Source organism: Arvicola amphibius, chromosome 6 (assembly GCF_903992535.2).
Source record: "Arvicola amphibius chromosome 6, mArvAmp1.2, whole genome shotgun sequence".
Classification (NCBI taxonomy): Eukaryota; Metazoa; Chordata; class Mammalia; order Rodentia; family Cricetidae; genus Arvicola; species Arvicola amphibius.
In genome coordinates this window covers 129,586,791-129,602,006 of record NC_052052.2, presented here as the reverse complement: position 1 = coordinate 129,602,006, position 15,216 = coordinate 129,586,791, and the positions used below count along the sequence as shown (strand labels likewise).

Sequence of the window (15,216 nt, the reverse complement as noted above, 5' to 3'; positions counted from 1 at the left end):
TGTACATGCTATCTTGGAGTCAACGAAACTAAAGCATATCTTGTGTGTATTTTTTTAACCTCCTTTTTTTGTTTGTTTGTTTGAAACAGGATCTCACCAGGTAGCACAGGCTGACCTTGAACTTGCGGCCCTCTTCTGTACACTTTCCACGTGCTGGAAGTACAAAAGTGAACTGAGCTACGTATTGGCTCTGGAGTACAACAAGCAACATAAGAACTCCAAATCTGCCTAGTAACTATGAAGGCAATTCCACAGCACACTTAAACTAGGTGTGGTGGCTCGGGCCTGTAATTATAGCATATGGAAGGCAGAGACAGGCAGATCGAGTTTCAGGCCAGGAAGAAGACATAATAAGATCCTGTCAAAAGAAAATGCCTAAGAAAAGGCAGAGTGTTTCTGGAATTCCCTCATTCCTCCCACACACAAGGGGGAAAAAGAAAAGAAAAAAAGTAAATAAACACTTCATTATGTGTTAGGAATACTCCAGGAAATGTGGTAAAGGGAGCGTCCTTTAAATCGTAAATTTAGGTCCAAAGACTATTTTGAAACGAAAGAAAAAAAAAAGAAGAAGAAGCAGTGTCAAAAAAACAAAACAAAAACCGCCCAGCCCAGTATGGTTGCCCCTGGGAGGAAGCAGGAAGATTCCTAGTTCAAGACTACACTGGGTAGCACAGTGAGGCCATGTCTACACACACATACATACACAGAGTCAACAATACGACCCCACTCTGTTTTATCCAATCAAATCTCAACACACCCATAGCAATTTACAGAACTGAACTCACTTTGACTGTTGGTTACTTTACTTCTGTTAGTCTATACTGGTAGACACACCCAACCTTTTGACGTGGTGACACCAAGTTGTCATATATAAAGTTGACACTTAAGAACAGAACAGCATAGCTAATCCCACCTATACCCCCCAAAAAAACCTTACAATGTTTTAAGTAAGTTCATGATTTTGGGTAGGGCTACATTCAAAGCTATTCTGGGCTTTCTCAGGCCCATGGGTTAGGTATTCCTGGCCGCTACTACACCAAGCAGGGTTTCCGTTTTCCTGAGACTTTCTGATTCTGACAATGTAAGTTGCATTTTGGAGTGTGTCTGAGTCCTGGGAAAATCAGGATGGTTGGTGACTCTATGGACACCCCATTCTTGCTGCGGAATGACCCAGTTCTATTGCAGAGTAGCTAAAGCCCCAAGTATGAATGAAAGACACTGGGTCAAATGAAATATGGTCTGTTCCCACGCTTTAAGTAAAACAAGGACACTAGTTGTTGGAGAGAAATCTTCTCAACCTGGCTACTATAGAGACAAGTCAACAGTGGAGATCGTTCTGAGCGCAACACAAACCCACATTGAACCCCTTAACCCTGTATTAGAATCATCTACCTGGCTGAAAGTCTTCCTCCCTTCCCTGAGAAACCACTCTACTGATGGAAACTGTGTGCTCTGACCATTGTTAGGAAGAACCTAAGTGAAAAAAAGTGTTCAGTTTTACACAAGCAAAAGACTCTTCCTTTTCCCAGCTTTTTTATAGGTCAGGCTAATCTTATCAGACAATTTTTCCAAGCACACACCTCCCCCAGGGGGGCTAAAAACCATAGCATTAAAAACTGATTAACCAGCCAATGCTGTTACATCTTTTATTGCCCTCTAAGTTTTTCAGAGATGAAATCAAAGCAGAAAGGAAGCCGTTGTCTTAATAAATTTGAAAAAGGTCAGAGGGCATCATGAATTAACTTTAAAATGTAAACAGAAACCTCACTGTTCTTGGAGCAAACACTTAAGTGAATGTGGACTGTGGATTCATTTTTTAAAAAAAATAATGGGGAGTGAACCGGAGGCCTGGAAACTGTGAACAAGAGAGAGCAAGGCCTGCCAGCGCTCACGTAAATCTTGGACTGTGTGTGATAGACGCATGGGAGTACCGGACACCTGGATGGCTCTGAGAGCCAAAAGGAAGAGTGTTTTCTCACCATCGTGAATTTGGAAAGCCAAGGTTGTGATCTTCTGAGTGACAATCATCAGAGGCCTAGAAAGAGGACAGAAAGTGGAAACTGGTTCAAAAAAAAGGAAAAAAAAAACTTCTATCTCTTTGCACGGTGGTTTTCACTTTGCAGTTTACCAAATCCAATGCAGAAACAAAGACTCTAAAATCGTCCACTTTATCCCCCTTGCAAGTTGCTTTACATATGTGGACAGAATAATGCTCGCCAGGACAGCCCAGACCATCTCAGTTGGCCAAGGCAGTATCAACACCAGAGGACAGCCTACAGGAGACCTTCACATGACCGGGTCAATAAACATTGCATCACGAAAAGGCCTGAGGGAGGGTCAGCTGGATGGAATGTTCTTTTACAGGTTGCTAGCCTAGGAGCCAGCCCATATAGTTTAGATGGTTGGTAGGACAGACCGGTTCTGTTTGTATTCGCACACTCTGGGATGTTCAAATCATGACAAAATCACCCAGGGACACATTTCTCAAATCACGCTTGCAATGTTAACAGACACAAGGGCTGTTCCTGGTGTCTTCATCCATGTCTGCTGCAATCTGCTTTGCTCTGTTAAAGGCAAATCTGGCATGCACGCACAGTAAGATATATTTGTAAAATAGAGCTGTCGAAAAACAAGCAATTTGTTAAAATACACACACACACACACACACACACACACACACACAACAGCAGTCTTAAATTAGTGGTGAGTCCTTTCCTGGGGGACATGCGCAAACTCCTGTTCTTCCCAGACAGGGCACCAGTGAAATCCAAAAGAAATGAGTCCACTCCAGTCTAGCTTGGAGAACCAGAGTTTAGCGCTGCTCACGGGTGCATAGGTGAAGAGTTACCAACAGGAACATGGGCACCTTCTGGGCAGCTACTGTACTGAAGAGGACTCTGCCCCACCTCCCCTTGTAAATCTTGACTGTTTTTATATCCTTGAGAAGGTGTGCGACCCCATGGACTTAAAGAGCCATCTTGTGAAGAACCTCACACACTTTAGTGGGCCCACTTATGATAGGGGCTCGTGGGAGTAATTGCAGCTTCTCTATTTTAAAAAACGGCAACAGCCATGTCACGCTCAGACGACAGAGTCTCACAATAGCCCCAAATCAAAACTTACCTACAAATGGCACTTGGGCCAAAAAGCTAAGATAGCTGAATGAGGGTTAAGAATCGAGATTTTAACTTCCAGCTGTATATAGTATATGCCTGTAATCAGGAAGCTAAGGCAGGAAGATCAGGAGCTGGGGGCTAACCTGGGTTACTTAGAGAGACCCTGTCACAAAAAAAGAAATACATAAATTTTTTGTGCTTCAAAGTGAAAAAAGAATGAAATATTTGTAAATAATATATTTTATTACTTAATGACAGTTCAATTTAAAGACAGTCATAGAATCTCAACAAATAACCCTCGTGTGTATGTGTCTGTGTGTGTGGTTGGGTGTGTCTGCAAATGGATAGTAAGTACATGAAAAGATGGTTGTTAGTAATTAGCAGGCACAGAAATTCAAGTGGGAATCACAAAGAGGTACCATTTCCAAGCACCAGTACAGCTGTAATCAAAATGACAGGCAATGACAAGTGTTTGCATGGATGTAGAGAAATCAACACCCTTACACACTGTGAGTGAGAGTACGTGACGGTTAATTTTGATCATCAACTTCATTTGATTAAGAAACACATAGGAAATTAATGAAGCACACTTTGGCTGTGTCTGTGAGTGCACTTCAAAAGGTTTAACTGAAGAGAGAAGATTCACCCTAACGCAGAGAGCGCTGTAACATGGGCTAGAGTACCAGACTGAATAAAAAGGGAAACAGAGCAAGAGAGACGGCTCACAAAAATAGCGATGACTCTTTGAAATCCTCCTGCATCTCACATCGTGTTTGTGGAAGCCCAATAGCCAATAGGCAGGACTTAAAACAACATAATGTTGTGCTAGGGAAAATGGAGATAGGTCTGCCTAGAAGCAGGGCGGGCGTCTGTGCTCTGTCAGAACAGGTGACAATACCTGCAGCCAACAAGAAGGTAATCAGGTCAGACACTCTAGGGCAGCAAGCCATGCCATGCTCTTTTATGTTGAAAAATAAATGAACACCATGGTTTTGGTCCTCATAAAAAAGGGCTACCTCAGAGTTTCTAGAAGACCAACTTGGTCATAAAGATCCATGTGTCTTTGTAGCTCACCCTCTTGATGTTAAATAAGACCTCTGACCCCGAAGGTACAACAAAGACTGAGAGCTATCTTTCTCAAAAGAGGTTCTCTATATATAGACACTGCATTCAAGGTGGTTTCTAAATATGGCCTTCAAAGCACCATAGTTTTCTTTCCACTGCCTTTCTGTCTTCCTTTGCTTTATTCTGGAAGCCTGGAAATGCTCAGAGTCAGGCTTCCTATGCAAATCCCAGCATATATTTTTAAATGTGTGCCACTTTCTGTGTGCACATCCTATGTGCAAACCACATAAAGCTCTGCACCCAACATAGCCCACACATATGCGGTAGGGTCTGGGCACACATGTACCAATAAAGTGATAAAATATTATGGAATTAGCCTAGACCTTCATCTCTGTAAAAATATAATATTTGTTTCACAACAGGTGGTGTTTCTATTTGAAATATCTAAAGAAGTCCCTAACAACTTACACACACATGCACATGTGCGCATACACACACACATACTCACGCACATATTCACACACACACAAAAAAAAAAAAAACTCAGAGATAAAGAGATGGCTCAGCTGCAGGTAAAGCACTTTCTGGGTGATCCAGAGTTTGGATCCCCAACACCCACATAAATGCTAAATGCACATGGTGGCCTGCCTGAAATCCCAGGACTTGGGAGGCACAATTGGAAGCCCTGGAGCAAGTCAGTTAGTCATGATAGTAAATTGGTAAGCTTTTAGTTCACACAAAGATCCTGCCTCAATATATAAGGTGGAAATGATCAAGACAGACACTCAGCCTTAACCTTTGGCCTCAACATACAAGCACACAGTTATATACATCCATCTTCATCCACGTGTACCCACATCCATACACATTCACACATGCATGCATACTACACACAAGAAAGTAAACAATTCATGTAAATGAGTTATGTGCTCCTTAAATGTCTAAAACCCACACACTAGAATCAGAACCTGTTCACCACAAGGAAACGTGGTCCTGAGCTCTGAAGACTAGAATCTGCAAGCGTGACAGGATGACACCAAACTGTCCCTCACAGAGCCACCCCACACCCACTACTCTTTAGCTGTGACTGTTTCTAAGTGTGAACTGAGATCTACCCAGTCTAAACAGAGGTTCTATCAGGTAATAAGACTTGGGAATTGAATCCTTAGAAGCTTCAACTTAAAAATGTAAGCCCCACATATACAGTATTTCAATCAAATAAAACAGTCTAAGGTACACTGTTGTCTTATGATTGGTATTCATGCTCATTGTTTTCCAAAATTCAAAGCTCAGCATACAGGATGTGGTGGTTAATGTTGCCAATTGACGGGATCTAGGATCACCTGTAAGACAAACCAGGCTAGTCTCTGGGAGCACCTGTGAAGGGTTTTCTAGATGAGGCTAGCCTCTGGTGTGGCCATGAGGGGTTTTCTAGATGAGGCTAGCCTCTGGTGTGGCCGTGAGGGGTTTTCTAGATGAGGCTAGCCTCTGGTGTGCCTGTGAAGGGTTTTCTAGATGAGGCTAGCCTCTGATGTACCTGTGCGGGGCTATCCTGAACACACACTGCAAACACAGAAATAGGAGGATATACACAAACAGTTCCCTCATGCAGCCGGAGTCCTTCTGCAGCACAGCGAGGCTGCTGAACCTGAGCTGTGCTCTGATTTCTCCCCATCAGCCACATCCTTAGATTCGCACACCCTCATCGATGTCCTGCTGTGCCCTTGGACCTGAGAAGCCTCTGAAATCAAGGTGAGAGGGCCATCTTCCCTTCCTGACATTGTTTTCTCCCATGATTAAAGCAAAAAGCAAGTAAAATCATACTTTGTCTTCTTGAACTCAAGATGATTAGTCTAATCTGGATAAAGAAATATGAGTAAAAAACAGAAATATAAGCACAGAAGTGAAGTAAGGCAAAACAGGCAGGTGAATATAAGTTTGAGACATAAGAATGATACAGTAACAATCTCCAACCACCACCACCATCACACCACACACACACACACACACACACACACACATCACTTTTTTCAAAGCTTTAAGCTCTATTGTCGGCACTGACCAGGAACACAGTCACCACTTCCCATTTCAACAGGGCACAGGACAAAGGGACATAGCATAACTTTTGTCTGCAGAATTAAACTCTAAGAGACTCTTCTAAAGACTGAAAACCTAGCGAGAGCCGGAAGGGGGAAAATGTGACCAAAAAAAAAAAAAAAAGCCAACCTTGAAATCTCTTTGCATATGTCTTCTCTTTCCAAATCACAGGACGCAATTATGTGGACATTGGACACTGACTGGGCTGAACGTCAGATGGGGTGGCCAGGTGTCATAAAGCAACAGAGGAAAATACTACCTGGGGACAACAGGGCAAATGGCCACCACCAGGAGAGGGACCAAAGTCATAGTTCTATTGTGTACCCCTAAGATATAGCAGGGAACACAAATGGTGGCTGGTCCAAATGCCAACTATGAATCTCCATGATTCTTCACTATGCATTCAAATATATTAATTAACATTCCAGGAGTATTCATGATACTATTCATAAAACAAATATGAAGTCACCAGTAATGGCCCCTCTGGGAGAAGCTGTCCTACGTTTTCATTATTTCTTCCCACTCCTTTTCTATAGATACCCACATTCAGAGAAAGAAATGGAAGCTTGGCACAGATCATCTCCTTTGCTTTAAAAACATTTTCCTCTTCCTCTCTGTCTTTTTTTTTCTTTCTTTGAGATAAGGTCTCACTCTGCAGCTCACTCCGGCCTCCACCTCAGGACGATCCTCCTCCCTTAACCTCCCAAGTACTGGAATTACAGATGTACGCCATTACACCTGGCGTAAAAACCTCATTCCCAATGGCAGCATTAATCTAGCTATTTGATTTGATTGTCCACATTTTTTAGACCATTTAGGATTCTTCCAGTTTTTCACTATTAGTGAAAATAGCTAAAATTCCCCGTGAATATATTTTATTTCCTCACAGTGATTCAATTCCTAACAATTTAGCCTATTATAACATACAAACTTGAAAGCATTCTTTCTTGAAATGTGTAGGGAAACTGCCTTCCAGGAGGGTAATATGTATTTATACTCCCACCGGCAGCGTGTGCGAGGCCTCGTTCCATGTTTTCAAAAACACTTGGTGGCCTGAATTGCCAACATGAGGGAGAAATCATCTGCCTGGGTCTGGCCTGGACTGGAAAACAAGAAGTCAGAGTTCTGGCTGCCACCCTCGGAAAACATAACTTCATTTGTACCCTTCTGTGAGTGAAAGAAATAAAAAACCAATTCAACACACACACACACACACACACACACACACACAAAATTGGTATTACTACAATTGCTGAGCTTCACCAGAAAGAGGGTGCATATTCTAATGCAGTGGTTCTCAACCTTCCTAATGCTGCGACCCTTTAATACAGTTCCTCATGTTGTGGTGACCCCTAACCATACAGTTATTTCACTGCTATTACATAACTGTAATTTTGCTACTGTTGTGAATCATACTGTAAATATCTGATATGTAGGATATCTGATATGCAACCCCAAAGGGATTGCAACCCACAAAATGCCTTCTGTAGCCCACATTCGGAGAGAAAACATAAAGACATTCACAGCTATTAATACGTGTATCGATTTAAATTGCATTAGTAGCCCTGGCAAAAGTGTATCTTGTGCGTTTGCGTTTTCCTTACTGGGCCAGCCTGCGGAAACTTGATTATTTTTGAGTGATAAATAAATTTTCAAGTCCTGGAACAACCTAAAGTTCAAGTGTGCATGTTTTCCCAAATTAAAGAGATCCGTATATGTTCAGACACAAATGCTAATCACCCCCCGAGCCCACTAAACGCCTGTCTGTGCTCTTACACTAAAGATGCAATGAAAAGTGTTAAACACTAAGATTTGTCCACGTCCTCAAAGTTTAGACCCTCCCATGTCAGGGTGATTTGTGACACCAGATGCCACTTTGAAACAGAAAATTAGGGGGAAAAAAACACGAAATAAACACTACTTGAGGGAATTCACCCAATTCAGAGAGTGAGGAAGATTGAAGTTGGTTTGCACCTTCCTCGTCAAGCAAACTCAGCATCAGCCGTGCGGTGCAAGCACGTGACTGCTTTCCCCAAATGCCCTTGACCTTCCCATTCTGGAAACTTTCCGTGATTTTGACCTTACAAAAATAATGCAAAAGATGCCAGGTGCATGATACATACCCATAAACCCAGCATACGTTTGAAAGGCTGAACTGAGAGTTCAAGCTCAGCTTATGCTATAGGGGAGAGACCAGTCTAGAATACATGAACAAGACGGTCTAAGGTAAGGGTGGGGGGTGGGTGAAAGAAAAGAAGAAAAGGAAAGAGAAAAGGAGAAAGCTTTGTGGTGCTGATGAAGCAAATGGAGGAGGAAGCATAATAAGACTATCTAAGACATGAATGAGAGATGTGTCTTGACCCATCCAAAGACAGAGAAGCATGAATCAAAGTGTATGAGCTGCTTGAAGCTGCTATGACCAACTGCCTCATGCCGGATGGCTTCAAACAAAACTCAAGTTCTCTTTTTTAAATTCACGGTCCCAGACAACAAAAGACCAAAGCTAATCACATGCACATGGTGGTGGTTCCTTCTGGAGGCTCAGGACAATCTGCCCCGCACTTCTTCCTGGCTTCTGCTTGTTGACAACATGGCTGGACTCCAGCTACACCCCTAAGCCCTACCCCTATCTTCTGCACACAGTCATCTTACTTCTAGGTGTGGCTTGAGTCTATCTATCCAGACCTTTCTACGAAGACTGGTCAGACTGCATCTAAAGCACGTAATTTAAGCCAGAGTCACCTCAACTTAACTGATTGCATCTGCAAAGATGCTGTTTAGAAATGAGGGCACAGCTTGGGGCTGGGTGGACACAAGTTTGGGAAGGACAGCTAACCCTGGACATGACCCTGGCTACATGATAGCTTTCTATACGAGTGCACATCCATTCTGCAGCTGTGCGCACTTCTGTCAATTTCTTCCTGCTATATACATGGTTCTCAGTCTGTCTGCAAATAATGGATGCAAGAACCTTTGATACAAGAGCAAGGCCTCTGCTTGGAGTGTAGGTCCCCCCTGCTACAATGACCCCCTTGCATAAATGACCTGATCTCTAGGGTCATTTCCTCTATTTCCTCTAGCATGAAATCAGGGAGGAAACATGAAACAAAACAAAAGGTGCCTGGAAGTAATCTAGGCAAAGAATTCTTGATATCTGCAGTGTTCTTCAATGTTCCCAGCAGCAGCCTCATCCACATTTAATTCAACAGCAATTATTTTTATGTACTAAACTTCCTTCAGTGGCTTCCCAAAGTCCCCAAGCTGGTTTTGGACAAACTACTATCTCTCATATATATATTCTTATTTATTTATAAATATACATACACACCTATGCCCACACATTATAGATAAATGTATATAAAATCAGCTTCTATAGAAGCTGAGATGATTAATTTTTTTTTTATTTTTTTTTCGAGACAGGGTTTCTCTATGGCTTTGGAGCCTGTCCTGGAACTAGCTCTTGTAGACCAGGCTGGCCTCGAACTCAGAGATCCGCCTGCCTCTGCCTCCCGAGTGCTGGGATTAAAGGCGTGCGCCACCACCACCCAGCTGAGATGATTAATTTTATGTGCAAACTTGATTGGGTTAACGGATGCCCAGACAACTGGTAAACATTCTTTTTGGATATGTGCATGAGGGTGTTGAGAATCTGCGTAAGTGAAGAATTCCTGTCCTCATGGATGGGGGTACTGTACAGTCAGTCACACATGCAAGGCAATGTGAATTCTTCTCGTTCTGTGCTAGAACACTCATCTTTCCCCTTCAGGCATCTGAATTTCAGGCTCTGACTTTGTTAGGGTTTCTATTGCTGCAACAAAACACCATGACCAAAAACAAGTTGGGGAGGAAAGGGTTTCTTTGGCTTATACTTCCATATCTGCTCCTCATCAAGTCAGGACAGGAACTCAAACAGAGAAGGAACCTGTGGACAGGAGCTGTTGCAGATTCAGGGTGGATCCTAGCCCATCAGTTCTTTCTTTGGAATACCCTCATAAACAAGTCAAGAAGTGTACCTCACCAATCTCCTAGGTGACTCTAAATCTAATCAGGCTGACAATGGATCTTGACCATCACCACGACTGATTAGATCAAGGGCATCACCACTTTCCTTATGGCTATGTACAGCACGAGCACCATTGACTTCATACATTTCGGCCAGTCCCAGTTCTTAACCTTATTTGACATCAATGAAATAACCCTCTTTTTAATTAATCTTGTTAAACACCTCACAGCTGGTGGCATATCTACTCATTATGATTCATATGAATTTATGTATTTCACCCTTAGAGAAAGGTCTATTTACCAAAGATTCACTGAATGGGAAACAATCTAACTAGAGGAGAGAAGTCAGGTTCTCCTGATCCATGCTGCTTGTAGGGAACAGAGCCTAGTTCCTGGGGAATTCCTATCAGACGACATCAGTCACCAGAAACAACACCTACCTTCATTTCACAAGGGTCATAAGAGGCTGTGCTTGAACTAATATGAACATATATAGAAAGGTGTGTGTGTGTGTGTGTGTGTGTGTGTGTGTGTGTGTGTGTGTGTGGAGAGAGAGAGAGGTGTATATATAGAGGTATGAATGTGTGTATGTATATAGATAGAATATGTATGTATATAGACAGATGATAGATGGATAGATAGATAGATAGATAGATAGATAGATAGATAGATAGATGTGTATACATAGAGAGGTGCATGTGTGTATAGAGAGAAAGAGGTGTGTGTGTGGGAGAGAGAGGTGTATACATAGAGAGTTGTGTGTGTGTGTGTGTGTGTGTTGTGTATGTGTGCGTGCGTGCGCACGTGCACTGTGGAGAACCACCTTGGGTGTTGTTCCTCAGTTGCTATTCTAGTTATTGGAGACAGGGTCTCTCATGGCCTGGAACTCTCCAAGTAGGCTACGATGACTGGCCAGTGAGTCCAGGAATCCACTTGTCTCTGTTTCTCCACACTGGAATCACATGTATGTGCCACCATACTTGCTTTTTTATGTGAGTTCTGAGGCTCAAAGTCGGTTCCTCATGCTTGCAGGCAACTGCTTTATTTACTTTACCAACTGTTCTGTCTCCCCAGTGCCATGACATAGAATTAGCAATGGACTGTACCAGAGGGCCAATACGGAGAGGGGTGACCCACCAAGTCACTGGTACTAGCTGTACCAGGGACTTCCCTTGTAGTTAACAGAAGTCAAGAGGATCTGAAAGTGGAATCATGGATACAGTACAGCCAAAAAATGATAAAAAAAAAAAAAAAAAAAGCTTCAGGGTACCACCTGTTTATCAGCAACAGCATATTATTAACTAGTAAGAGATGAAATGCAGGGGGCTGGAGAGATGACTCAGCAGTTAAAATGCTTCCTGAGGACCCAAGATCAGTTTCTCTGGGGAACATCCATCTATAATTCCAGCTCTGGATCTAATGTCCTCTTTTGGCTTCTACCAGTACTGCATCCAAGTTACATAAACATACACAGACAGATAGACACACATACACACATATTTTTAAAGATCCCTTAAAGAGGTGAAATACATAAAGGAAGTATGCTAGGAAGTCTTATGTAAATTTGACACAAGCTAACGTCATCTGAGAGGAGGGAACGTCGATTAAGAGAATATCTCCATAATACCCAGCTGGAGGGCATTTTCTTAATTACTGATTGATATTGGAGGGTCCACTTTCTTATGGGTGATACCACTCCTGGGCTGGTAACTCTGGGATCTATAAAAAAGCAGGCTGAGCAAACCACGTTGAGCAAGCCAGTAAGCAACACCCCTCCATGGCTTCAGCATCAGTTCCTGCCTGCAGGTTCCTGCCCTGCTTGAATTCCTGTCCCGACTTCTTTTGAGGATGAACTGTGATGTGGTAGTATAAGCTGAATGAACCCTCTTCTTCCCAACCTGCCTTTTGATCACAGTGTCTTATCATAGCAATAAAAACCCTAACTACGACAGGAAACTGGGTAAATACTTTAGGTTTTGTGGGCCCTATGTACTACTCTACCCTGCCATTGAAGTACAAAAGCGGCTGCTGACAAGCAATAATCACACACCCAACAGGGTTCAAATACGACTAAAGAAAATGGGAGGGGACGAGGTTCCCCTGACCTTCTCACAATAGATAGAGATGGCAGTTGTACAGAACAGGTAAATGTTTAACCTCAATCTCATTAGCACAGTATCTCACAGTGATTTAGCTGGCCATGATAATCCTTAACCTGTACTTGGTGTTTATAGACCCTGAGAGGCTTAGTCATCGCTCAGACATGTCCCTCTCCAATTAAGATACTCACCCAGAAAAATCTGTAGTGAGGATTCCATAGTGGAAGATGTATATCCGGCTGATGTGGCATATCGTAAGGTATCCCATGGCTACGAAAAAGGAATACCTGAAACACAAAACACAGGGGACCAGATTAATGTGTGTGACAGTAAGGTGCTCAGCAAATGTTCTCTTAGTCCTCTCTCTCACCCTCTGCAAGTGACTGGTCACAAAGCCTTTAACGTCCCAGCTACACCCTAGTCCATCCCATCTCCCCTTTCTACTCCTCTGAGTCCTTCATCCTTTCCTCCCCAGACTACAGCTTTGGCAGCAAAAAGATTTCAACTGGAACAGCTTTACAAACTGCAAACCCCTGCGTTCTTCCTCTAGCTCTTCTGGTTTAAATGGCACCAGGTACACGTGGACATGTTCTTGGTCTCCTTCTCAGCGCAAACCATTACGTTTATATGGTGAGCGCCACTAAACACATCTCTCTATCATATGCTCATGGCTCTCCACCCACATCTCAGACATCTATTACCAATTATTCCTGAGCAACTCCCCTGTGTTTGTCAGAGATGTGGCACAGGTGATATGACATATGAACTAGCGATATGTACCTGTGGCACACACACGGAGAGACATTTACATATATATGTATTCTTACCAGCTTGCAATTTTAAATACATACAATAATACGGTACAATGGAAAGAATGTCCCCAAATATGTATTCAAAAGCCCTAACCTTTAGTGTGATGGTATCAGATAGAGAAGCTTTGGGAGATGATTACATCATAAGGATAGAGCCCTAGTGATTGGGATCAGCACCTTTATAAAAGGAAGGCTTCTGTGCCCATTGTGGTGGCACACAACTGTAATCCCAGCACACAAGGGGTTCAGGCAGGAGGATTAGAAGTTCAAAGGCATCCTCCGGTACATAAGAAATTTGAGGCAAATCTGGGAAAGCCAGAGGGATATCCAGAGGGCTTTCTCATAAAGGACTATAAGAAGATGCTCACTAGAAGCCCCTAGCTGGTTAGAATCTGGCTTTTGTCCTCCAGAGATATGACAGACTAATTTCTGTCTTTTATAAGCCATCTAGCTAGCCTAGATAGAGTACCTTGTTGCCAGCCTAAGCAGACTATGACACTCTGATGAGCTACTGTCTCCCTTTCTTGACTGTACGTTCCATGGAAGCACAAATGTCCCTTCGCGCTTGTTAGCCAAACCCACCTACTCTGTGTTAATTGTACAAATAAGTATATGAGCAGTACTTTCTTTAAAGGGTTCAATGAGCCCACTGTCAAGTCAAATTAGAACCCCTGAACACAGCAATCAAGGGGCATCCCACTCTAAGCTCTCCTCCACTGTTGTAGGCTCATCTCCAGCTGTGGTCCATGTCCATTTGAGCCTCGATGACATGGTCCATTTGAGCCTCCATTACACTGGCCTGCCCATGGTCCACAACCGCATCTTGTTTTCGAACTGGATGCCTTTCTGTACGACCCTCCTTTTGCCTGCCACTCCTTCCTCCATCCTACAGTTCATCTGGAAAGTGCCCGTTCTCAGGCAAGGCTCAGCTCCATTGCTCCCTCTCCACTATCACTTGTTCAGACATCCTCCCTGCTTGAGCTTGGTCGTCAACCTGACTGGATTTTAAACAGCTGGGGAAATAAAGATTTGAATATATCTGTGAGGGTATTTTCAGGGAAAGATTAGCCCTCAGTGTGGGTGGCATTTCCAACAGGTATACAGATACAAAGTCTAAGGAGAAAGCAGCATGTGTATACCTACTTTTGTTCTTTCTTTTCTTTATAGATTCACTAATTTCACTTTATATGTATGAATGTTTTGTCTACATTCACCAAGTGAATGCACCCATGTGCACAGTCGCCATAGAGGCCAAAAGAGGGCATCAGATTCTCTGGAACTGGCATTACAGACAGGTGTGAGCCACCATGTGAGTATTGGGAATTGAACCTGCGTCCTCTGGAAAAGCAGCTAGTGCTCTTAACTGCTGAGCCAACTCTCCAGTCCTAGCTGCTTATTTCTGAGCATGGACAGCTATCACCAGACTACAGCTTCTCCAGCCTTCTACTGGGCTCAGTATCCAAGAAGCTTCAGTGACAGATTATAATGTCTGAAATGTCTCAATTCCTGGACTAAGTAACTACAAGGTTCTCGGCCTTCCCAGCAGATAGCCACTGTTGTGCTACTCAGGCGCTATCATTTAAGCCAATCTAATAATAATGTGTATGTCTGTCTGTCTTTCTGTCTATCTCTCCTTCTCCCCCACTCTGTGTGTGTGTGTGTGTGTGTGTGTGTGTGTTTACACAGGGTCTCACCATGTCACCATGTAACTTTGTAACTGTGGCTGGCCTGGATCTCACTCTATGTAGACTAGGTTGGCCTGGAACTCGTAGATCTATTTGCCTCTGTTTCTGCCTTCCGAGTGCTGGAATTAAAGGCATACACCATCATGTCTGGATATATACGCATATTCTATTGTTCTTGCTTCTGTAGAGCATCCTATCTATTACACCACCTTTGTTCCTCAAGCCCAGCATAAAACACTGCTCAGCTGCTTGTATTCTCCTAGTACATAACACTAATAAATTAAAATTATCCACATGTACATCTGTTTCCCCAACTCTCTGGAACCCTGAGCATCCCAGC

The 15,216-nt window shown here is 43.0% G+C and overlaps 1 protein-coding gene across 1 annotated transcript in view; it reads right to left on the bottom strand.

The window, feature by feature from the left end:
- Nucleotides 1-15,216, bottom strand: part of Mboat1 (membrane bound O-acyltransferase domain containing 1) — a 105,167-nt gene that overhangs the window by 27,905 nt on the left and 62,046 nt on the right. Inside the window, exons 4-5 of the mRNA XM_038334186.1 lie at nt 12,571-12,666; nt 1,980-2,035 (exon numbers count right to left, since the gene is read on the bottom strand). Of these exons, the coding sequence (XP_038190114.1) occupies nt 1,980-2,035; nt 12,571-12,666 (152 nt within the window). The remainder of the gene's footprint in view (nt 1-1,979; nt 2,036-12,570; nt 12,667-15,216) is intronic.